Below are 24,945 nucleotides of genomic sequence, written 5' to 3'. Positions count from 1 at the left end.
CATTTGAAATACAGGTCTACAGACAATATTCATAACTTTAGATATAAAAATTATACATGCATACAAATAGGATAATCAAACAATAACCTTTTCATTGACACTTTACATGACATACTTTGTACAAGATTTGTTGCAGTTATATAACAGTGGTAGCAACAATGATCTACATGGTCATATTTTAATCAGATAACATCACAAGTTTAATGAGCCAGCTCCTGTTAGTGAAAGAGACAAGCTTTGGTCTTGTTGGTCCAATAACAGATACTACCTCACCCATGTTATCTCTCTTAGCTCAAGTGGCCTTATCAACAAAGTCCTTAATTCAAGAGGCCTTAATTCACAGAAGCATCCTTAACTGAGGTGCCCTGTAGCCACTCTGGGGTAAATGCATGGGGAAAGGAGAATGGGAATGTTTGCCAGCTGCCAGTATGGGACTGGGACACCCGATTCTCAGACATTTTATTTTCAGTGGGAATCAGGCACCTGGATCCCATTAGAGAGCTTTCAAAAAACTCAGCCTGAAATGTCCAGGGATCTGACTCTCCATTAACTTAGGCTTGAATAAAGACTGGGAGTGGATGAGTCATTACACAAACTAAAAACTATTTCCCCATGCTAATTTTCCCCTACTGTTACTCACACCTTCTTGTCAACTGTTTGAAATGGGCCATCCTGATTATCACTACAAAAGTTTTTTATCTCCTGCTGGTAATAGCCCACCTTAATTGATTAGTCTTGTTAGAGTTGGTATGGCAACCCCCATTTTTCATGCTCTCTCTCTCTCTGTACATATATTCCTACTGTATTTTCCACTGCATGCATCTGATGAAGTGGGTTTTAGCCCATGAAAGCTTATGCCGAAATACATTTGTTAGTCTCTAAGGTGCCACAAGTACTCCTCGTTCTTTTTGCTGATACAGACTAACACGTCTACCACTCTGAAACCTAGTTTACTTAACCTAGTTATGCCACTCATAAGGGTGAAAAAATCTCCCCCTTGAGAGATGTAGTTAAGCCGACCTACGCCCTGGTGCAGACACCACTAGGTCAACAGAAAATTTCTTTCTTCGACCTAGCTACCACCTCTAAAGGAGGTGGATTTACTACATTGATGGAAAAATCCTTCCTATCACTATAGCAAATGTCTACACTACAGCATAGCAGCAGTGCTGTAGAGTAAACATATCTTAAACTGATGACAGTTTGTGCGCAGACAAGGCCTATGATGAAGTCCTCGATGTACAGCACCACACCCTGCTGAATGAAGTACAAACTCTCTTCCCCACCACATAGGAGCCAGCTACATTTAGCATTTTGCCTCATTCCTTCCATTTATGAGCCATCACACCTTCCAGCTGAGGTCAGGAAACCATAGCATTTTCACGCACGTACAAATCACAAATAGTTCCCTCCCCATTCACAATTCCTCCACGCCGACTCTTCTTTCACAAAGCCTGTCCCAGACACTCAGTCACCATTCATTCCACATAAACCACAAAGTGCCTTTTGCTCTAAAAATTAGAAACACCACTGTCACTGTCATCTTAGTCGCCTTCCTGGCGTGGTTCTGAGACCGTGACACCTACACCTGCACACTGTGCTCAGCCTGCCAAAATCCACTCTGCACATTTGGCAGGAAATTTGGTAATGCAATTAATAATAAAGGAAATCCCAAGAGGATGGTAAATTTTGACCAGGTTGTGTGTATAATTCTGTTAGGAAGAAGGTGGGAATGCTACTTATTTTCAGTCCCACAATGTAGAATATAGACCTCCAGGATCATCACAGGCTGCAGTTCAGTCCATATCAGTGGAACTGAATGCATGTTATGGTCCAGGTTAAGAGAATGAAGCTGTTGTATTCTGAGTCAAGGAATGTTTTGCAAACTCCCTTCTGCATCTTCCTGTAGAGAAAGAAAGTACAAAGGCCTTTTGCAAAAAATTAATGCAAATCTGAATTATCTTTTATTATCTTAATGCATTATCTCTTTTTAATTAATTAATGGATTATTTTAACGAAGAGAAAGGCAAGATGCCTCTGGGGTCCTGGAGCAGGATTTTTACAGCTATGGAATAAATCAGCTTTAATTGTTTCATCTGAAGATTATTTCTCTTCTTTCTCCATGCCTGCCTTCTCCCAGCTCTCAGCAAATTGGATCTAGATATTAATGACACTCACTAAGTCCCTGGAAGCTGGTCTGCGGGTGTCAGCCTGACATACTGATTTTAGAACAGCAGAGAGCTTGGGTTTTGATTGAATTTTTGCTGCTGTAGGGCCTGATCCAAAGGCCATTGAAATCAGTGGGAATCTTTCCATATTAACTCCAATGGGCTTTGAATCAGACACCTGGCCCACCCTATTACTTTTACACACTTACACAGAACAGCTGGTCCAAACTTACTATCCTCCTGGAAGTTCCTTGATTATTAACTTGATTACTAGATTTCCTGCCTAGTCTTTCTCCTGTACTTAGCTGTTTTGTGGGTTGCTCCCTACAGTCAGGGGCGGCTATAGGTATTTTGCCGCCCCAAGCACAGCAGGCAGGCTGCCTTCAGTGGCTTGCCTGTAGGAGATCCCCGGTCCCACGGATTCGGCGGCCCGCCTGCGGGAAGTCCGCCAAGCCGCGGGACCAGCGGACCCTCTGCAGGCATGCCGCCGAAGGCAACCTGCCTGCTGCCCTCACGGCGACCGGCAGAGCGCCCCCTGTGGCTTGCCGCCCCAGGCACGCACTTAGCGTGCTGGTGCCTGGAGCCACCCCTGCCTACAGAGCCCCCTCTATCACGGCCCTTAGTTCTGTATGTGTCAGAGAGATGTCCAGGGGGAATTCATTGCTTCCCTATGGCTCCTCTGTGTTTATAACCTGCCTAGGAAAACGGGGTTCTCTGAAGGTCTGAGTCCAGTATGTGCAGGGTGGATGGTGCCAGGCTGAGCACAACATATAGCTGTTGGTGAGCGTCGCAGTCTCAGAACCGTGTCAGGAAGGCGACTAGGATGGCGATAGTGATGCTTCTCGTTTTTCGAGGGGAAGGCAGTTTGTGGTTTATATGGAATGGTGACTGAACAACTCGGACAGGCTTCGTGGTATTGTGAGCGCGGGAGGGAGCTATTTGTGCATAGAGGGTAATATGTGACAGGCTTTTTGACCTCAGTCGGAAGGCGGGTCTGCGGGTTGGCTCATAAATGGAAGGAAACAGGCAATATGCTGAATGTCACTGGCTCCTATATGGTGGGCGAGAGAGTTTGTACTTCACTCAGTAGAGTTGGGCAGTACAGTGGTTGTTGTTATTTGTATTATCGCCTAGCAGCGCCTGCCCATCATGGAGCAGAGCCCTGTTGTTTTAGGGGCTGTGCAAACACACAAGAGAAAGATAGTCCTTCCCACAGAAAGCGTCCAATCTAAGTGAGGAGTGTATGTCTTTTATCTGAAGTGTAGTGGCTACACAGTGCCTGAAGGACATAGGCATACGGGTAGGGTGAGGAGAACAGAGTTAAGATTTCCGAAAGAACCTTAACTCTAAATTTCCTGACTTTCAGATAGCAAATGTGTTAACGACACCGTTCTGACAAGGTTCCCTACAACCTGAACTCGGTCTGAACAACATTTTTTTGCTTGTTCCACCCCACCCCCAAATTCTGAGCAGTTATCATGATGACCATACTTCCTATTGCTGGCCGGCTCCTCAGCTGGTGCCAAATGGCATTGCTCCATAGAAGCTCCTGCTACACCCGAATGTGAAGGAGTTTCCGTTCTTCGTTTACAGATAGTCTGTGGCCAAATCATTTTTTTCCTGTGGACTCTCAACAATTCGTTGAAGAATTTCTGTTGCAAAAACTCTGTATAGACCCTTTGCTGCTTATACTGCTGTATGGCTCAGGGAATTCACAGTGTGGATTTAGCAGTTTAGCTATAGTAACCATGTCTGAACATTTTGGCCTTAGTCTACTGAGACCATCTCTGGAGTTCCCCAGTTCTGTAACCTTTGTAAAATTGTGGCACTTTCTACCTACCCTAAATGAAGGTGATACAGGGTAAGCGCCTTATGCCTATGCAGCGAGCAGGTCTGTTCCACGTGCCAGTATTTACCCAAGTATAGCAGAGCTGTGCTGGTTGCTCATATCCTTTTCCTCCCTTTGCACTAGAGGTGGAGTCGGACATTCTGCGCAGCGTGCGTGCCCTCCTTCGAGAACTCGATGGACACCATCATGCCTTCCAGGGTGAGCGAGGTAAGACAGGCCCTCTCTCAGCTTCCTAGCACTTCTCTCTCCTGTTCTCTGTGCCTCAGACAAGGTCAGTGTCAGAGATTGCCCTGGCGGTTTGTTCTGATTTTGTTGGGATCGGAGGCCCCAGAACATCGGTGGCCGAGTATTCTCCCACCACACTCAGACTAAATCACTGGCAGATGCTCTACATTGTTCTCATCTCCTTGTGTGCACTTGGCTTGCGAGGCTGGTCCCAGAGGGACTAAAATTTTCAACCAACTCTTGGTTTGGGGCACCCATTTCTCCTACTGTGAAATCTCCTTACGCCTTCACTATAGCTACTCTGTATGATGCTTCCAGAGCAGCTCTAGCCAACCTCCTCCATTCTCCTTCAGCACAGGGTCTCCAATAACCTTCATTAATATGCAAGGCTGGATGATTAGACCAGGACATTGAGAGACAAATATCATGGGTTTCATTCCCAGCTACATGCATATGTGCGTGCATCGGACGAAGTGGGTATTCACCCACGAAAGCTCATGCTCCAATACGTTTGTTAGTCTATAAGGGGCCACAGAGCTCTTTGCCGCTTTTACAGATCCAGACTAACACGGCTACCCCTCTGATACTTGATTCCCAGCTACATCGCTGAGTCACTGCATGGCTTTGGGCAACTCGCGGAACTTCTCTGTGCCTCAGTTTCCCCATTTGTAACATGGGAACAAAACCCTTTTTTGTAAAATGCTTTGGGCTCCTCAACTGAATGGGCTATTTATGTGCCCCAGTTATGGAGAGTTGAAACCCTACGCTGTCAGTCAAACAACTGGGTTCCAGAGCCTTGGTAGCCTGAATTAAAATTAAAATAGATCTTGCTGGGGATACACAGACTATGTTACCATTAATTAAAATTAGATCTTATCCTGAATGAATCCTCAGTCTCTGCAAAACTGAAATATATGGATTTTATCCTTGTTGCTATTGTACGTTAGCAGCAGCTAGCATTTCAAAGTCTGTGTGACGGCAACCGCGGTAATCTGAATGCTCGATAGACAATGAATCTGTATAGAGATGTGACGATGATGATAATAATAATAATACTCTTCTGCCCTTCTGTAGCCCCTTCCTTTCAAAGATGTCAAAGGGCTTTTTACCATGAAGTCATTACACACCCCATCTCCTCTGGGACACGGGCCTGCGTTGTCATCTCTGTATTATACCAGGGTAAAATAAAGCTTAGAGCCAGAGCACCTTGTTTGCTGTAAGAGACAGAATCAAGTATAGAACCCAGGAAAGCTGGTAGCAGTGCGGAGTTTTATGCCAAGGGCAGTATCATGGGCCAAAGTCTGATCTGTTACTCTGTCAGTAACAGAAGCCAGCACAGTTACTCCAGATTGGTGCTAACATGACCGAGAGTAGAATCTGGCTCCATGACTAATCATTGCCAGCTGCTTGGAAAATGAAGACCATTACAATCTTCGCGTGCAGCTTTCACAGTGTAACCCCAGGAGTGAGTCTGTTAGTGTTTGTCAGTCAAAGTGGGTCCGTGTAATTCTGCCAATAGATGATGCATGGGGCAGACATTCCCAGCTGCTGCTTGGGAAGGTGCACAGAGGTTGCCGTCACTTCTCAAGCCGGCAGTCTGAGCCAGAGGGGCCCAACCACTACCCTGTCCGGTGCCTTATTGATAATATTCCAGCAGCCTCATTTTCTTACACATTCCCACTGCCCTCATCTCTGTAATGGAGACCGCAGGTCCTAGCATGCAGTGTCGCAGCTGGGTCCAGGTGCGTTCTGCTGGGATCAAGATGGAGCCCTCATGTGTGCCATGACCTTTTGTCTTCTTGGATGCTGCTGCTAGTTACAGACCAGGACTGCCAGGGGGTGCCGTGTTCTGTAACATTATGGGGAGAGCCTGGCGGACAGGCTGCTGTTGAGCCAGCCCATTGTTGTTGACCAGACTCACATCTTTGCTATGCAGTGGCTTCTGCCTTGGAGCCGTGAGGAAGCGGTTTTGTTTGGCCAGCCCCATGGAGCATGTTCGATGAAGGCCAAGACTATAACAGGGTTAAAATAAGAACTAGATAAACCCCCTGGCTTGAAGTGGTTTCCATTATCTCCAGGGTTTACAGTTTGTTTCAGTGGCTCTCAGTACCCCCACTATACAAATTGTTCCAGCAACCTTGTAGACAAATTCATGGAGGATAGGTCTATCAATGGCTATTAGTCAGGATGGGCAGGGATGGTGTCCCCAGCCTCTGTTGGCCAGAAGCTGGGAATGGGCGACAGGGGATGGATCACTTGATGATGATCTGTTCTGTTCATTCCCTCAGGGGCACCTGGCATTGGCCACTGTCGGAAGACAGGATACTGGGCTAGATGGACCTTTGGTCTGACCCAGTGTGGCCATTCTTATATTCATGGATTTATCCAATCCCATGTCAGGGATTTAATTACAATTTTTACAAAGCAAGGCACACATAGCTCCAGAGGGATAGCGGTGAGATGAGGACTCGCCTCCCTCCCCTCCACATACACACTTTGTTCCTTGGCCCAGGTCACTCGGAAATTGGAATTAATGCCTGGAGGCAGCCTGCTGTTTCTTAGTTTCTCTGACTGGGGCGCCTCAGCCTTCCTTTAAAAACCAAGACCAGACCAGTTGTAACCACGGTGAAGTGTTTGTGCATAGTCATCTCTTCATCACTGCGGTGGTGGTGGTGTTGTTTGTGTATCTGTAGTCATGGCCCAGGACCCCATTATGTTAGGTGCTGCACAAACCAGGGGAAATAAAAATGACCGTCCCTGCCCCAGGCACTTCCACTCTAAGTGTTGCCAACTCCCATGATTCTGCTTCAAGTCACACGATATCTGTCATTTTCCTTAGAGCCCCAGCTCCTGGGATCAGGAAATGGCCAGGAGACTCTTTGCTACAATTGTTTTAAAAAAGTCAGCTTCCAGCCATTACGGTGGCAGAGAAAAGGGTGAAAATGGAACCCCACTGTGAGCTAACGGCTCAAAACCCAGCAAGCAAATCAAAAGAATCCACTATTTATCCCTGGCTGACAAATCATGTGGTTTAAAAAAAATCCGACTTTCTGATGATTGCTTGGGGTTGATGATACTACCCTTGGCATGAGACTCCGCATTGCTACCAGCTCTCCGGCTCTGATGTGCACATGTACTAGTAGCGCGGCTAAGGCGATGGCTCAGAGATAGCATCTCTCGCCATCGAGAAATGTGTGCAGTGTTAAGTGTGGGAGGCTTCCGTTGAAGCCCTGGGACTATAACTTCCCGTCAGAGTGCTCAGGGAGGTAAGACATCCAGGCACAGAAACTGCATGGCTGTAACTAAAGATTTCTTGTCTGCATGGGGAAACTCACCACTATAATTACTGCAGTATAGCTCCCCCAAGTGGGTTTTAGCCCACGAAAGCTTATGCCCAAATACATTTGTTAGTCTCTAAGGTGCCACAAGGACTCCTCGTTCTTTTTGCTGATACAGACTAACACGGCTACCACTCTGAAACTTATTCCAGAATAAGTGTCCACATGATGAGTTCTACTAGTATAGCTATTGCAGTATATTTGTACCAGTATATTTATGCCAGTAAACTTCTCCATGGAGGCCCTGTCTACACTTAAAAGGGTTTGCTGGTTATAGTTACAAGCTGTAAACTGGCAAAACCCCCTAGAGAAGATGCAGCTTATACCAGCAAAAATCACAGATTCATATAAAGATAGGGCTGGAAGGGGCCTTGAGAAGGAATCGAGTCCAGCCCCCTGCGCTGTGGCAGGACCAAGAATGCACATGCCCTAAGTCAGTGGTGGAGCCAGGCTTAGAACTCTGGTCTCATGACTTAGTTCCCACCCCTAGCTACCATGGTGCACTCCCTCCTTAGCACTGTTTTCTGCTGGATGACCTTTCCCTTGTTCTTGGTCTCACAGGGATGTTGCGCTGGACCTTGCATAAGAAAATTGATCGGAATCCCCTGAACAGCGCCATCTTGGTTAAAATCCTGGTGAAAGAGCTGGAAAGGGTAAGAAGAGAGAGCAATGTCTGCCATTGGTGCCTGGTACCGAATTGGTCCGTGTCTAGCATAGCCATCTCCCTATGGCTTTATATGGCCCTCCTTAGCGTGGCATCTCTGACTGGGTTGCTAGGCCAGCTCTGTGCCTGCAGCGGCCCCTTCCTGCTGTTATGGATGTTGCTGGGAAGGAAGATCCCAGCCGTCTCTGGAGCTCTGACTCTGAGCACAGAGATGTTAACTGCACAGCTCAGTGCCTGGGATGGCCAAACCAGGAGGCAGTAGAGGCTGGAATTATTGTGGGGGCTGATCTGTGTTTCTGCCCTGCAATATTTCCTCTGTCGCCAGGGAGGGTGTGTGGTCACCAGTCTCATTCCTGTAATTTGGTGGCATGCTGTGAACACCACAATTCGGGGAAGCTCTGTAAGTACTTAGCTGGGTGCGTAGGTCCAGATACCAGTCCACCAACTGCCTTCCACCACGCTTCTCCCAGGGACCCCAGCTGCTCTCTCAATAGCCATGGAACCTCCTCCCCAGCCCCCATGACCTATCTCCCTCCGTGGCTGGCGGAGGAGAGCAGTGGGAGAGTCACCCTTAGCAGATTCATCACACTGCCCCGTCCTGGCTTCCAGCTGCTCAGCGGGTTTATCACAAGCACCTGGTTTGTTTGGTGTCACCTGAATTGAGAAACACAGTGCTGTGGTTAAAGGACAAATGTCTGAATGTCTGGTAGCTTAGAATTAAGGTGCTACAAGAAGCTGTATGGCTACTCTGTGTCAGGGCCCACCTGTGCTTAGACCACAGACCTTCCCCTCCACCCATCTGACCTACACATCGCCACCTCTCCCCACAAGCAGGCTGCTGATCAGATCACAGACTCTATGCCAGTTCCCCATCCTATTGAGGCTGAGAAATCCCAATATCTCACCTCCTGTTTTTGTTGGGTTCAAAAAAGAACTAGATAAATTCATGGAGGATAGGTCCATCATTGGCTATTAGCCAAGGTGGGCAGGAATGGTGCCCCTAGCCTCTGTTTGCCAGAAGCTGGGAATGGACGACAGGGGATGGATCACTTGACGATTACCTGTTCTGTTCAATCCCTCTGGGGCACCTGGCATTGGCCACTATTGGAAGACAGGATGCTGGGCTAGATGGACCTTTGATCTGACCCAGTAGGGCCATTCTGATGTTCTTATATTCATCTTCTGGCACAAAGCCCAGCATACCTATAACATCTCACACTGTGACTCCTGTTTATAATCTAGCTGCTCTACACCCTCCTGCACCCCTAGAGTGAACCCGGTCTGTCCCGCCTGCCCTCCCCAGGGCTGTCTGGGCCTGGAATGCTGCCCTACCATGCAGCCATTATCCTCTCTCCTTACGTTACTCAGATACCCCACCCCCAGCGCCAGGGCCTTCACCTGCCCACTCTGTGCAGTGCTGAAGCCTCTGGGCCAGATTCTCAGTGACACTGAGGCCTAGTCTACACACGAAAGGTGTGCTGCTCTAACTAGACTGCAGTTAAAGCAGTACCACTCGCCCCAGTGTGGGTGCAGCTATACTGCCATAAAGCTGCCTTATACTGGTCTAGCTTATTTCTGTTGGGAAGACCAATAAGCGATATCAATATAAGGTACCTTTATAGCAGTATAACTGCATCCGCACTAGGGACTGTACCAGAAAATCTGTATTGCTAAAAAATCCCCACCCCCCAATTGAAATAGCTATACTGGTAATAAATGTGTGTGACCAGTCTCAAGGGGCCTTAAGTGGGCGGAAATGCCCCCTGAGGTTACTCTCCCCGATGGAGCTCTGCCCAGCCAGTACAGAGCTGCTCCCAGGCCCTGGCTTGGGGGCCCCAGGGTGCTAGGGGCATGGCTGGGGGCAGTGCTCTAGGGATATTCTCCCTGAGCTGGGGGGCAGTGCAAGCTGCTCCCCATGGTGTTCTGTCTGCTCTGCAGGCTGCTGCAGAGATGGAGTGAGGCCATAGATCCCTTCTCTTTGTTGCCCTTCTGACAGCCACAAGGCCTTAGGCAGGGGGAGGAGGGGGCAGAAATCCTTTGCATCTGCTTGTCCGCCTGCACCCACCCACACGCACACCCGCAGTCTGGCTCCGGGTGTTTATCTCTGGGTATAATCTCAGATTTCCATGCCATGGTCATGTTGCAGTGGCACTGGCATCTGATTTGCCAGTGCTGCAGCCGCTTAGGCTGGCTGGCTGACATTTGATGCCATCTCTTTAGCAAGGGTTGGGTTCTGGCTCTCTGCTTATAAAATAAAGGTCTCTGTCTGAAACACAAACCACCGCATGCTGCTTGCCAGAGTGAATGCAGCAGGCAGTGATCAGAGCAGATATAGTGAGCCCTCTCCCTTAGCAGAGGCTAGGTGTGCTTCCTGTTCCCCTCCACCTCCATCGCTGAGTTGGTCTCCCAAGGGAAGGCTGGCAGGGGAAAGCAGAGAATGAAAAGGTGTGGAAATGTGTGAGAGCTGGGGAGGTGTAAAGTGAGAGGGGTCAGCTTGAGTAGTCGTACACCTGATTGTTGATGTGGCTGCAGCTGATTTCGTGCTTCTCAGCTGACACACAGAGTCACTGCTCCTTCCAGGTTATTATGCCATTTGTACTAGTGCTGCAAATCACAGCTACCAGAGTTCGCAGCAAGGATCAAACCTGGGCTCTCCAGTGAGGAAAAGCACAAGCTCTTGCTGTCTAAGCAAAGGCGGAACTCCTGTACCTGGCCCATAGCAGCAGACTGGATGGTTGCTGTGGCAGGATATTAGCCAGAGACATTAGCACTCACACTAGGCCAGGATGTTATACTTGCATTGGGCACTAGGCTCTGTGATCCTTTCTAGGCAAAATAAATCTGGTTTTTTTCCTGGGGAATTTTCTCTTTTGAACCCCTGAGGGTTGGCAGCCTGGGCATTGGCTATTCAGGGCTCAGAGCTATGGTGGGTCTGCTGCGTCCTGCTCTGGCCCTTTGCAGGGGTTGATGCAGCGACCTGTATTCTGTTTCTGCTGTGCAGGATCAGAAACTAAAGCTAGCTGGAAATTTTCCATCAAGAAGTTTTCTCAATGGGAAATGGTTATTTTTTGGTGTAAGCAGAACTTCTCATGGGAAATATCAATTTGCATTAAGTTAGTGGGCAGAGGGGGTTGAAAAGCTAAAAAACACAGTGCTTTGGTTTTCAGTTGCTGACAACCCTTTTTTTTAACCAGAAATTTTACACTGTAGCCATTTTTCACTTTAAAAAAAATCCTGATCAGCTCTGTTAGAAACACTTCCCTGCTCCCTTCTTGGGGAGCAAGCTCATCACACAAAGCTGCCTGAACCCCAATACAGTAACTCCTCGCTTAACATTGTAGTTGTGTTCCTGAAAAATGCTAATTTAAGCAAAATGATGTTAAGCGAATCCAATTTCCCCATAAGAATTAATGTAAATGGGGGGGGGGGTTAGGTTACAGGGAATTTTTTTTCGCCAGATAAAAGACTGACTCTCTCTCTCTCTATATATATATATGTGTGTGTGTGTGTGTGTGTATATATATATATATATACACACACAGAGACACATATACACAGTATAAGTTTTAAACAAACAATTTCATACTGTACACAGCAATGATGATTGTGAAGCTTGGTTGAGGTGGTGGAGTCAGAGGGTGGAAGAGGGTGGGATATTTCCCAGGGAATGCCTTACTGCTAAATGATGAACTAGCACTCGGCTGAGCCCTCAAAGGTTAACACGTTGTTAATGTAGCCTCTCACTCTACAAGGCAGCAGGAATGGAGGGAGGGGAGACAGCATGGCAGAGGGACACAGAGGCACACACCGTGTGTGTGTGTGTGAGAGAGAGAGACGCACATTGCCCCTTTAAGTACACTGACCCAACTCTAAGTACATTGCCTTTTTAAGTAGATCAGCAAGCTTGCTCTGGCCTGAGCCCTGTGTGTCTGTCCCGCATCCCCTGCCCTCTGCTCTGTGGAGATTGGGTAAAGGAGCAGGGGGATGTGTGGCAGGAGTGTGGGGGGAGGGAGACACCCTGACATTGCACACTTCTTTCCCCACTCCCCCTGCACAGCAAGCAAGAGGCTCCTGGGAGCAGCTCCAAGGCAGAGGGCAGAAGCAGCACATGGCAGTGTGGGGAGGGACAGCTGAACTGCCGGCAACTGATAGCCTGCTGAGTGGCTGCCTCACAGGGAACTTAGGGGAGCAAAGAGCTGATAGGGGGGCTGCTGGCCCACCCTGGTTCCAAGCCCTCACCAGCTAGCTGCAACGGGCTGCTCTTTCTGCAAGCCGTAGACAAACCAGGCAGCTGCCAAACAACATTATATGGGAGCATTGAGCAACTTTAAACGAGCATGTTCTCTAATTGATCAGCAACATAACAACAAAACAACAACGTTAACCGGGATGACATTAAGTGAGGAGCTACTGTACTGTGTTACAAACAAAGAAAGTTCTGTCACTGGGCAGTTACAGACCTGGCACTTGAAACCCCCTTAAACAATATAGGAAAGACTGTAACACACACACTGTGTTGTGTGTCTCCTCAGACATTATCTACACTCAACTGAGCAGTGGCATGTAGGGGTCAGCCTGAAACAGAACCTGTCCCTGTCAATCTATTGAAATGTGCTTGGGCGTGGGAGCGCAATTCAGTTCCTCATTAATAAAAGAAACATGAATCTCTACAAATCCTTGGGCCTCCCAGTGACTAGAAACAAATCTGGTGACCATTAGCATCATTCCAGACTCAAAATGTTGGCCAGCTCGCTGCTTTAAGAGTCTTCCTGTTAAACTGGCAGGCAAATGGTGACATTTATTTGGACTGAGAACTTGGACCAAGCTGTCAGGCCGCTGCGTTTCTGTCTTGCTGAAATTCAGCCTTTGTACATTAAAAGACCAGGGTGTGCTCAGCATTTCATTTGGATTTCCTTCCTCTGATGCAAACACCACTCAATTGCTTCACCAGTCAGCAAGTCATTAAACAGCATGAGCGTTAGTTAACTGTTTGGCTTGATTTTGCAGGCAGAAAAAGGAGATTATAGACATTACATCATCCCCCTGCTTCATACATTAATGTACACGCTAATAAAGGTAAGATCTGCAGATGGTATTTAACAATCCAGGGAAATTCAAAACTATGGGGCCAGGCCCTGAGATCACTGGCACCCAATTTATAGCAGAATAGGTAGTGTGGCCTCATGGACACTGTATTAGTAGGGGGCCCAAGAAACCTAGGTTCAGTTCCTGACTCTGCTAGTAGGTGACTTTCGGCAAGTCATTTCCTTCTCTGTTCCTCAGTTTCTCTACCTGTAAAATGGGAATAATCATACTGACCTCCTTTGTAAAGCACGCTGAGATCTGCAGATGACAAGCACTATATAAGAGCTAGATATGATTATTAGGTGACGTTGAAATCAGGCCCACCATTCAGTTAGTCATGTTGTACCTATTTATAGTGTTCGGATACATGTATAACTACATAGAATATCAGAGGGGTAGCTGTGTTAGTCTGGTTCTGTAAAAGCAGCTGCTTTTACATAGAATATATTTTCAAAACCATTGCCTGTGCAATATGGCTGGATCAGTTTTTCTGCAAGAACCTTAAATTTCCCAGTTTTGTGCATTTGAATTCTCAGCTTTAACAACATGGGATGTGAAAAAAATAAATGTCACCTTGGGCCAGATTTTTAAAGGTATTTAGATGCAAAGGTATAAACGGGGTTTTCTTATGTGCTTAGGCACCTAAATGCCTTTAGACATCCAGCCCCTGCAGCCTTGCAAGAGGGTATTTCTAGATCTCTGCAGAATTTCCATTACTTTGTCTAGTCTTAGGGTCAGATTCAGGCCTATCGAAATCAGCTAGAGTTCCAGCCATTTAAACCAAGGATGAATTTGGTCCTTAACCTTGAGTCCTTGCATCTCTGGCAGCTTGTTTCTTATGGCTCTCACATATGGTGAAGAGATTCCCCCACAGGGACCCTAAGTTTAGGCTGCTCCATCTCCGCTGGGATCTTGTTAACTGTTCCTTTCCCATTCCAGGCTCCCTGCATTTCAGACGATCTCTATGAAAGAGTGTATGACTTCTGTAAAAAGCTACTAACCCTGCCGAAGCCTTACTGTACCATTGGCTTGGACTACGCGTTCAGGTTAAAAATAGAAAGAGTGATACCAGGTTTGTGGAATTCATGGTGCCTCTCCTGTGGCGTGGGGGTGTAGCTATGAAATGGTGATGTCTTTGCTTTAGTAATTATTTAAGTCCCCAGAAGGGTGATAAGTATTTTCTGCGCATTGTGTCTTTAAATGTCTAAGAGGTCCTCTTGTAGGCAGCGAGTGCTCTCATTCTGTTCTCAAAGTGGCTGCAGCACAGGAGACCGTCACACCGTGCTCTCTTCTCATGGAGACCTCAGCCTCACTTTGAGTGATGTGGGGGAGGAAGGAGGAGAATTGTGCTTAGAAGAGACCCTCCGTACCCAGATCTCAAGAAGACTCACCGTCCCTGTGATATAACCATTTTGGGGATTATAGTTGTGCCCAGAGGCATACACTGAGATCAGAGCCGCATTTTGCTAAGTTATTTACTATGATCTGTATTACCAATAGCGCCTGAGAGTTCCAGTCATGGTCCAGGATCCAGTTGCACTAGGTGCTGTAGAAACCCAGAACAAAAAGACAGCCCCGCCCCAAAGAGCTCACAATTCCAATAGACAAGATGGAGACAAAATGGTTTCCGCGAGGTCACACACGTGGAGTCTGGAGCAGAGCCAGGAACTGAACCCAGAACTTCTGAGTCCCATCTCCTAAAACCAGAAATTAACAATGGAAATTGGTCTGCAATGGCAATGCAATGGGCCCAGCAGGGCCAGTCCAGTGCTCTAGTGACAGACTGTTATTAAACCACACAGTAAAACCATTCTCCTTAGATCTGTATCTTGCCATGAGAAATCTCCGTCAAACCGAATCCTGCAGCCTTCCCAATATTTGCTCTCTCATCATCTGTTTTTATGATAAACGGGTGCCAAATACTGAAGAGCCAGTTAGTGTCTTCTGGAGAATAGGTGTGTTTAGAAACAGTACTGCTGAAATCCTGTATTTTCCGTTTTCTCTGCCTTGTTTGTTAAAATTCTTCTTATTTATGGTTTTTTGGCTTCCATCACCATATATGAGAGCACCAAACAGGCCCTCCCACCACGTGGAGGTGTATTATTCCCATTTTAACTGAGGCGCAGTCTCCACTGAAGAGTTGGGAAGAGAGCACAGATCTCCCAGAGCATTACTTTAACCACAAGACCACTCTCCCTTGGCAACAGTTGAATGGGACTAGGCTCTCTGGGGCAGTTTCTCCATTGCCTTGCGCCTTGGGTCATCATGGACACCACAGCAAAAGGAGTGGAAAGCACCACCATTCCGATGTGGCAGCAGTTTGTACTGACAACAATGTAAAAAAATACAGTATTTTGTTCATTTAAAGTTAAGATTTTTCTGTACATTTTTTAAATTTACATTTTTTTTATACATTTTGTAAACCTTTGTATAAGTTTTGACACAAATGATGACACAGGGTAAAAGTCAACAGAGAATCAAGCCCTTTCTCCTGCATCTGCTTCAGAGTCCACCCCATAACTTGTAATCTAGTCAGCAAAGTACATGAAATACAGGCTGTGTGTAGCTGGGATTATCCCTAAACAGAAGGTGTTTTCATGTGTTCTAGCTGAATTCCCTTTAGATTTTACTATCTTTATTCTGGGCTATATGAAACTGCCTGCTTGATTCTCCTCTCACACCTGCTTTATCGCTGTGTAGCTCCACTGATTTAGCAAAGTTACTCCTAACTCATGCTGGGGTGAGAGCAGGATCAAGCCACTCTCTTGTTACTATCTGTTGCATGTGAATATTTTTATTTGTTAGGGGTGTTATACCAAAGAATGATTATTTCTGAACAAAGTCTGAAGAGCGACCCATATCCTTATCAAGAAAGGTACGTACTGCCTGTTCTAGTGTGGCTTTTAAATGGCATTTTAATCTTGCAGCAAAATCTGTGCCTTTATTGCATACTAGACACAGCATTTAATGGCACTGGGCAATACTATCAAAAATCTAACAGCTGTTGGCACAGAACTGGAGCAAAATCGAAGCCCTGCTAGTGGTATTACAAAGCAGAATACAATAAATGTCGGTGGTATCTCAGGTTTGTTAAAACAAGCTTGGTGTCAGGAAGCCGGTGTTTTACTGAGTATTCCAACTGGCTTTCCAGGAGCAGGGAGCTTTCCCTAGACAGGTAGAGAAGCACAGGAAGTATCTGCAGCAGCTCTGTTTAATTGAGCAGAATGATGCTGACCCAAAATATTCATTCCAGTCTGAGAGTGCAAATAATTACTATGAGCCAAATTCAACTCTTGGGTAAGAGGGTGCATCTCCACTGACTTCACTTGAGTTGTATCCATGTATACCAGGGTTGAACCTGGCCCAGTGGCAGACAATTTTCTTCTTCTCTGAACCTCTGCCTGCAGGATTAGACCTAACATGGGAATAGACCCAGCCATACCAGAAGAAGCCAATGACCCACCTGGTCTAGTACCTTGCTCCAGATGGGGAACAATGCTGGCTTCTTCAGCATGTTTTAATCCCTTCATTGTGCAGTGTTACACCACGGGATGAATTTCTTCCTGACACTGGCTGGTTGACAGCGTAAGCCCTGAAGCATTAACATGGCAGCCACTACCTTGCATTTTAGATGTACAATGGCATGCCTTACCTGCCCTCCCAGTCTTCATTGACTCTTGCCTTTTTGCATACTCTGCTTTGATAACCATATTCATTTATTTTATGCATCTATTTTTTCAACCCTTCATTTCCACAGAGTTTTCATATTTGCAGATGCAGATGTGCTCTCCAAGGCTGTATGCAATTCACTAGTCACTGAAGCCAAAGCTGCTCAGATGTATCAGAATCCCAGATCATGCATGTGCTATGTGATAACACGTGCTGTGCAGGCGGCTCTGGGTGAGGACTGTGATGTTGAAAGTTTCCAGAGGATTCTTCAGGTAATGGCTTAGCTGCAGCTTCATATCACCATGAACTTGACCCATGTTTATGTGGGGCCAGATTCTCAAAAGAGCTCTGTTCTCATTTAGGCAACTCAATGAAGTGAACAGATTCTCAGAAGCATGCAGCCCCCACTAGCTTCCACTGACATAGAAAGCAGATTTTGCTACTTTTACACACATTGAACAGCACCTTGCCGCTCAAGGAGTTCCAGTGATGATGCATGATTTCATACAGATATACGTGTGTGCGCGGCTTAGTGGACTTTGGTAGCTGTGAGCATTTCCATTGTGCATTTGAAAGTCGGACAATAGAGTTGGTCAAAACACAAACTGATTATTTTTGCAGGACACTAGCAAAAAAATAAATTTTAGGGGGGCTTTTTTTCATTGTCATTGAAATTTCCCACATTTGACAAAAACTGAAACCCCAAATTGAATTTTTTTCAGTTTTTGAAAACTCTTTCGCTTAAAAAAAAGTTCACTTTTCATTACAAATATTTGGTTTTCCATTTCCAGGTTTGCCTTGAAAAACCAGACAACTGAGTTGAAATCAACAATTTTCCCTGCAACTTTTTGTTTGAGATGAAAAGATATTTTTTTTGGTGAAAAATATGTCTCATCAGGAAAATGTCCCGCTCTCCTGTGTAGCCTTTTTAAGGGAGCTCTGGGGACCAAGCATGATAGGCATGGCCTGTTCAGGCACATTAGTGGAGCCCGGCAAGCACTAACATAAACCTGGAGAAGGTCTCTTGCTTAGGGGCACCATTGTCCCCTACAGAACCCTCTTCCCTTCATGTCCCAAGAGCCCGTTTGCTCTGCTGCTCAGTATCTTGCCTGCAATAAGGCCTCCAGCATGAATTTCAGCAGCGGCCTCTGCCTTGCAGCCGATGGCGGGCATAGCTGGCTTAGAGTAGGACCGAACACTTAGTCTATCTTCCTCCCAACTTGGCACCACTGCTGCACGGGGCTGTGCAGCCTGCCAGAACTGGCCCCAGTGTTAGGGCAACAGTGTGTCAAAGGTATGTCTACATGGAGATAAAAATCCCACAGCTGGCCTGGTTCAGCTGACTCAGGCTCGCAAGGCTCTCGCTCTGAGACTGAAAAATTGCTATTTAGACAGGCTCAGACTGGAGTCCAAGCTGTGTGACACTGCAAGGTGGGGAGGGTCCTGTCTACACTACTATTTTTAGCCGCGTAGTGTGAGCCCGAGTCAGCTGAGCCGGGCTCTAAGATTTGCTGCCGTAGGTCTGTTTTTGCGGTGTAGATGCACCCTGAGAGTTTAATGCTATTTAATGGTCTCTTTTATTTCAGCAGCTGTGCAATGATGGGGTTGGGCTTCAGTCCAGCAAAATGTAGTGGATGTTTTTTTAGTCTCCCCCTTCCATATGCCTCATATTCACGCCCTCTAGTTATTAATAGCACCTCTCTGTGACAGAATAAGCCCACAGCTGAGCTAGAGCACTGTTTCCGGCAAGTGGCGGCAGCCGTCGAGTGTACAGGAAGTGAGATGAATGCAGACCGTGGCCGGCACGCTGAGAGGCTGCAGAAAATCTACAGCATGGTGCTGAACTCCTCAGCAGGAGGTAAATATGCTCTCTACTCCAAAAGCATAGGAATCAAGGGGCTGGGAAGTCCATTGAGGGCACAAGTCCCAGGAACAGCTGTGGCTACCGAGTTCAGGGCAATCTGAGCAGTGCCTGCGGTGGACTAAACTTTCCTGAATCCTAGCAGTGCAGGTTCACCATTTCCAAAGTGACTGGGACGCTAAGGCCTTGCGTACACACTCAAGTGGCACTGCTCTAACTATGTCGGTGCAGTTAAAGCCTACAGCCCTTCTAGTGTGGATGCAGTTCTATGGGTATAAAGGCATTTGCACTAATATAGCTTACCCCCGTATGGGACAGGGAATAAGATATACTGGTAGAAGGCACATTAATACCATTAGGCCATACCTGAAGCGTTCCAAGATGTACATGCGGCTCTGGTGAACTGCATGGGCATATATTTGAATGACAGTTGATTAATCGCTGTGCACCCACAGTGCTGCATGTCCAATGCATCGCTGAGTAATATTTTTTAAAAGAAAGTCTTATTTAAGCCCCCGATGCCATGAGACGCTCTGCTGTTTTGAGCCTGGTCTAAAGTTTTATGGAACTGGTGAGAGGGTTAAGCAGTTCCTCCCAGTTATGAGTTGGGCCTCTGGACAGGTTGGGGCTTAGAAGAACTCGACCTAGAGCAAATCGTTGGAGGGTTTTTCCAGTGCAGGTGTGTGGGAAAATTGGCTGCTCCCTCATGTTTAATGGGCAGTTTCTTTTCATCTACCAAATTGCTGGCTGGGTACTGCGCTAGGTGCAGATAAGGACCCTTGTTAACCGAGTGCTTCCCCTTCCTGCAGGAGGCAGTTCACCAGGAGGGCTCCACGGCACCCCACTGCCCAACCCGAATATCAGCTTCCACTTGTGGACTGATGAAGACCAGCTTTGTGAGTGCCCTTAAGTGACTGAAAGGAAACCCTGATGGTGTCTTATTAATTGTCTGAGAAGCATTTGCCAAATAACGGGTTGTAAATTGGCTCAGATGGTTGGGAGGCAAGTTTTATTTCTCCTGGTTCCAGAGCAGGGGATTGGCAGCACAGTGTGTTGGGTTAATGCACTAAGCTTTCGTGTGTGTGTGAGAGAGAGAGTGCGTCCGTCCGTCCATCCTTTTAAGGGAGCTGGGCTGAGCAGAGGAGGCCAATAAGCAGCTCACTTAAGGTGAGGGCTCCTGCAGAAGAGCCTGGGTCGAGGAGGATGCAGAATCAGGGTCTATGTGGACGACCTGGCTGGAGATACAGGCTGGGTAGGTAGTAGGATGAGCCAGGTTTACCTGCTTTGATTGATGCTGAACTGAATGTGTGAACAGTAAACGTATCCCTGGGGAAAGGGACTGAAATATTGACACTGATGGAGCGTCACTGACACACTGGGCGTGCTGGCTTGCATATGAGGCAGAGGCAGAGTCCTGTGCTGGGTTTGGGGTGGCCTTGCTCTCTTACCTTCTTGAGGATTTGGTGAGAGGCTATTGGATCGTTGATTTGACTGGCACATTCTGTTTGGGAAAGGCCCGCAAGTGGGATAGCAGTGAGGATCCGCAGGGCCAGACTTAGCTCTATTGGGAGAGGTGTCTGAGGGCCCAGGGCTGGAGTAGCAGGAGCAGCTACGGATCAGGACTGAGGTGCATTGTCATGCCTGTGTAGGGGTAGCTGCTGTGAACCCCACTTGCCCAGTGCCTGCCTGTGCTGTATGGGGCTCCCCCGTTTCTTTTGGCCTCTCTTCCATGACTAATGAAAGCACATGCTCCAGGTGTGAAAAGCAGGGAGGCAGTGGGGTTAGTGTTTGTTACAGTGGAATTTCAGCAGACAGAGGGGCCAATGTTCAGATCGTTTGGCCTGGCTCAAAGCCCACTGGAGCAAATGGAAAGACTCCGTAGACATCACTGGGCTTTGGATCGAGGATGTAGAGCCTAAAGTTAGGCATCTAAATCCACCAGTGGCCTGAGCACCTGCAGCTCCCGCTGGCCTTGGCCCGGGGATGACTCCCGCCTGCATACCTGGCCTTCATCACCTAAGGGATTTCCTCCCCCACGCAGGGAAGGAGCTGGTGCTGTTCGTCCGCCCGCTGTCACGGACTTGCGAGCCGGACTGCCTGAGCCAGGAACTGGACAACTTTGAGATCCAGGACATCGTGTCTGACTGCGACTGCTGCGAGCAGGCCCGCTTCTCCGTGCTCTCCACCGACAGCGGCATTGAACGGGACCTGCCTGCGGTAGGCGAGGAGCTGCTGCCGCCCAGCAGCACTGACGTGGAGCATGCCAGGCTCCAGAGGAAGGGCGGCATTAAGAAAAAGGCATGCCTTTTGGAGAGCATGGCCTTGCTGCAGAACAGCTGCAATGGCCCAGGGGCAAAGCAATCTGGGAAGCTGCACAGGAAATCTGACAGCAGCATGGTGTCCATGCCTCACCTCCACAGACTGTACACTGCCCGGATTGTGGTTCTGGGGGATGACAGGGTCTTGGGGCGACTGGCCCAAGCCTATTACTCACTGAGGTAAGGCTACAGCCTCCTAGGAGGGGAGGCATTTCTATGCAGGGTGCAGTGATGGCTAATACTGAGGATTGTCCAGCACAGGCTTTGCAACAGGGGCGGGATAGGTACTGGCTGCTCCCACCTCATGCCACCACCTGTTAACAGAGGAAGGGAAAGAGGGAGCCCAGAATGGAAGGGGTGGGGGGTGGGCTAGTATGAGAGCTTCATGGGACTCGCCTCTCCTGTTAGGTAACACCGAAGGCTCAGGCCTCAGAGGCACCAGGTCTGTGGTGGGCCACAGCCTCGGAGGGGAAGGATGATTTGGGAGCAGCAGGAAGGGATGTGGTGTGATTCTATCATTAACAGGAGCCAGGATTGAACCTCTGGCGTTAAAAGCAGGCTCCACAGCTGCCTGAGGTGACAGGCCCAGTGCTGTTAGTTTAAAGGCTGCAGCAAAAATGTAAATGGGGCTGGTCAAACATTTCCATGTGAAAACTTTTTTTTTTCGATGGAAAATTAGATTTTTGAGGCAGCAACAACTGAAAAGTTTTCACTCCTGGCGGTTTTATTTTTTGATGAAAAGTTGAAATTTTCCACCGGGGACAAACCAAACATTTTCCAGCCCACAGACCTCTCTGTGATCCCCCCCCCCCACACACACACACACTAGAGAAGGCCACAGCGCCGCACGGTGAGCGTGGATTTACACTGACGTGTGGTAAGGCCTGACATGCCAGCCGTCGATGAGCCTGAAGAGCAGAGCTGGTGGGAAGAGGGGGAGGAAGGATAGTACCATGGTTAGGGTGCTTGCCTGGGACTCATGACCCTATTTCCATTCTCCCCCTCCGGGACATCCTAAGGGACCTAAGATACCCCACTTCCAGGTCTGTATGTTGATGACTGCACTGCCCTGCCTCACAGGGCTGCTGTAAGGGTCAATACAGATTGTGACCTGCTCAGATGCTATAGTAATGGAGCCCAGACACGATAGGAAAGGAGTGTGGAGAGCACAGAGCCCTGAGGGGATTAGAGGTGGAAAGTGTCCCCATGCTGAGGGAGCAATGCTGTTGAACTTTGGGGCCCTACCAGGATGCAGCTGTGGGCTCCCATTCCCCTGAAGCAGTCAGCTGTGGTTGGCTTATAGCAAACATTGTAACTTTAAAAACGAATGTATTTTTTTGTATTTCAAGGAAACGAGAAACCAGACGTGTTTTCCTGACGCCAAGGCTAAACCTGCAGTTCTATTATGTCCCTGTTATGGAGGGGCAGCCAGACACCTGGCCCACTCAGGTGAGCAATCACGTAGCGGGGACCATACCCTCTTTCTGCTCACAGTCTTGCAGAGGGGCTGCCAGGGCTTGGATTGAGCTGGTTGGAATATTTCTCTGGGGGCCCACCAGGTTTCTATAGGATTTAAGATTTTGTGTTTAGCCCTTATGGCTCTGAATAAACCTGCCAAATGGGACCCAATTCAGGGCTGTCTGGCTGAGTCTGCAGACATCCTGAAATTATAGCTCTGAGCAAGGTATGAATGGTTCAGTTTGTCCAAATGGGGTGTTGACTCTGAAACCTAGTGATGATATTTAAGATCTCAACATGACCTATTTTAACGGATGCATCCAGCTACTCTGGGACTGTAGAAGGAGCTTAGGATCATGCACAGGGCCTTTGCAGAGAAACACGGTTTTTTGTTTTGGCTGATCCCTGCTTCCAATCAAATGCTATGGCAGTGAAAATTCTCAGGCTTGAAATTAGACGAAGGTTTCTAACCATCAGGGGAGTGCAATACTGGAACAGCAGGACCTCCATGACTTTAAGATTAAGCTAGATAAGTTTATGGAGGAGATGGTATGATAGGATAACGGGCTTAGTCAATAGGTCAATTAAGTGCCACACTGGTAAATAGTACAATGGGTCAATGGTATGATATAACCTTTTCCAGAGGGTTTGGCTGGAGAGTCTTGCCCGCATGCTCAGGGTTCAGCTGACCGCCATATTTGGGGTCGGGAAGGAATTTTCCTCCAGGGAAGATTGGCAATGGCCCTGGAGGATGTGGCCTGCATCTTGCAGGAGGTCAGACTAGATGATCATAATGGTCCCTTCTGATCTTGAATTCTATGATTCTATGAAAATGAGTCTATTTTCCTTCTGAGAGTCTGTGCCTGTACTAGGGGGATATGTGGCATCAAAGACATGGGACTTGTTTCTTGCTTTGCCACTGACATGTTGTCTGGCCATGGGCAAATCACTTCCCTTCACTGTGCCTCAGTTTCCCCATCTGTAAAATGGTGGTACTATTATTATTTGTAGCACCTAGGAGCTCCAGTCATGGAGCAGGATCTCATTGCACTAGATGCTGCACAAATACAGAACACAAAGGTGGTCTCTATCCAAAGACCTGTCAGTCTAATGATCTCCATGTTTGTGAAGTGCTTTGAGTTCTTTGGATGAAAATTGCTATAAGTGAACAGCATTATTTACTGAAGGCCAGATCCTGCAACAGGCTCCACGTACCGGACCCCTGTGTCCCCACAGACTCCATTGACATCAGTGTGGTCTCATGGAGTCTCGAGGGTCTTTTGGCATGGAGCTCATGGCAGGATCAGGTCTAAATGAGGTTAGAAGTTGGGACAGCCGGAAACAGGGAGGATACCGTTTGGATCAGCACAAGGCTGCAATGCTATCATGGTCCCCATTGGAAACCAATGAACATTTACAGCTCTTGGCAATCTAAAATTGCCCTAGAAATGACAGGATATCCTGACAGCATGTGCACGTATTATTAGTGAACTTAATTCATTGACTGTCTTTATTCTGGAGCACCCGGAGCTGCAGAAAATATTCCAGCTGCTCCACCCCAGCAAGCAAAGACACAGCCCCTGTGCCCCCAAAAGCTGACCATCAAAATTTGACACAACTCCATGAGAGTCATTAACCTACCAGTGAGAGTGCACAGTGGAGAAGGGGTACGATCGGGAGGTTACTGAGGGTCTGTCTACACTGTGTTTGAAAGGTGTGACTGCAGCATGTGTAGACGTGCCCGGAGCTGGCTTTGATCTAGCTAGTTCAAAGCTAGCTGGGATAACAATAACAGTGAAGCTGCGGCAGTACGGGCAGCAGCCACTCGGATATCAACTCAGGGTGCTGTGTGGGAGGGGTTAGCCCAATAAGCTGTCCGTGTTGGCACGGCTTCACTGCTATTGTTAGCTGATCTAGCTTTGATCTATAGACTTGAGCTAGCTTTGATCCAGCCAGATCAGAGCCTGCTTGGGAACATCTACACACTTCCCAGTTGCAGTGTGTAGACACACCCTCCGCCAGGTGTGAAGCACATGTACCTGCACTTGCATTACCCGCTCTGGTACAGCTAAAAATAGCAGTTTAGATGTAGTGGCCTGGGCTTCCACGCGGGCTCTACAAACATGCGGAGGACACGGGGTATGTCCTAGCATTGCTGAAGCCACTGCATCTACACTGCGATAGCTGCAGTCACACCTCAGATTGCACAGTGGACATACCCACAGAGGGAGACGGTTTGGTTAATAGCAAGATTGCATCCTAGTAAAAGCAGTCGTTTGCTTAGCTTCTGGCGTCTTTAACCCTTTCCCT

At 47.7% G+C, this 24,945-nt stretch overlaps 1 protein-coding gene across 8 annotated transcripts in view; it reads left to right on the top strand.

Annotated features, from left to right (window-relative positions):
• The window catches only part of PIK3R6 (phosphoinositide-3-kinase regulatory subunit 6), a 64,856-nt gene that overhangs the window by 29,077 nt on the left and 10,834 nt on the right, over positions 1–24,945 (top strand). For 7 of the 8 annotated variants that reach the window (XM_039501865.1, XM_039501864.1, XM_039501866.1 and 4 more), the window contains 10 exons: positions 4,141–4,224; positions 8,142–8,233; positions 13,252–13,320; positions 14,269–14,401; positions 16,135–16,204; positions 17,087–17,270; positions 18,709–18,856; positions 19,669–19,755; positions 20,901–21,357; positions 22,527–22,626. In XM_039501865.1, coding sequence (XP_039357799.1) covers positions 4,141–4,224; positions 8,142–8,233; positions 13,252–13,320; positions 14,269–14,401; positions 16,135–16,204; positions 17,087–17,270; positions 18,709–18,856; positions 19,669–19,755; positions 20,901–21,357; positions 22,527–22,626 — 1,424 coding nt within the window. The remainder of the gene's footprint in view (positions 1–4,140; positions 4,225–8,141; positions 8,234–13,251; positions 13,321–14,268; positions 14,402–16,134; positions 16,205–17,086; positions 17,271–18,708; positions 18,857–19,668; positions 19,756–20,900; positions 21,358–22,526; positions 22,627–24,945) is intronic. The other variant, XM_039501870.1, reaches the window with a different exon arrangement.

This window comes from Mauremys reevesii, linkage group 15, assembly GCF_016161935.1.
Source record: "Mauremys reevesii isolate NIE-2019 linkage group 15, ASM1616193v1, whole genome shotgun sequence".
NCBI lineage: Eukaryota > Metazoa > Chordata > Testudines > Geoemydidae > Mauremys > Mauremys reevesii.
Note: the sequence above shows the minus strand (reverse complement) of the source record. Positions and strands in the feature narration are given on the sequence as shown.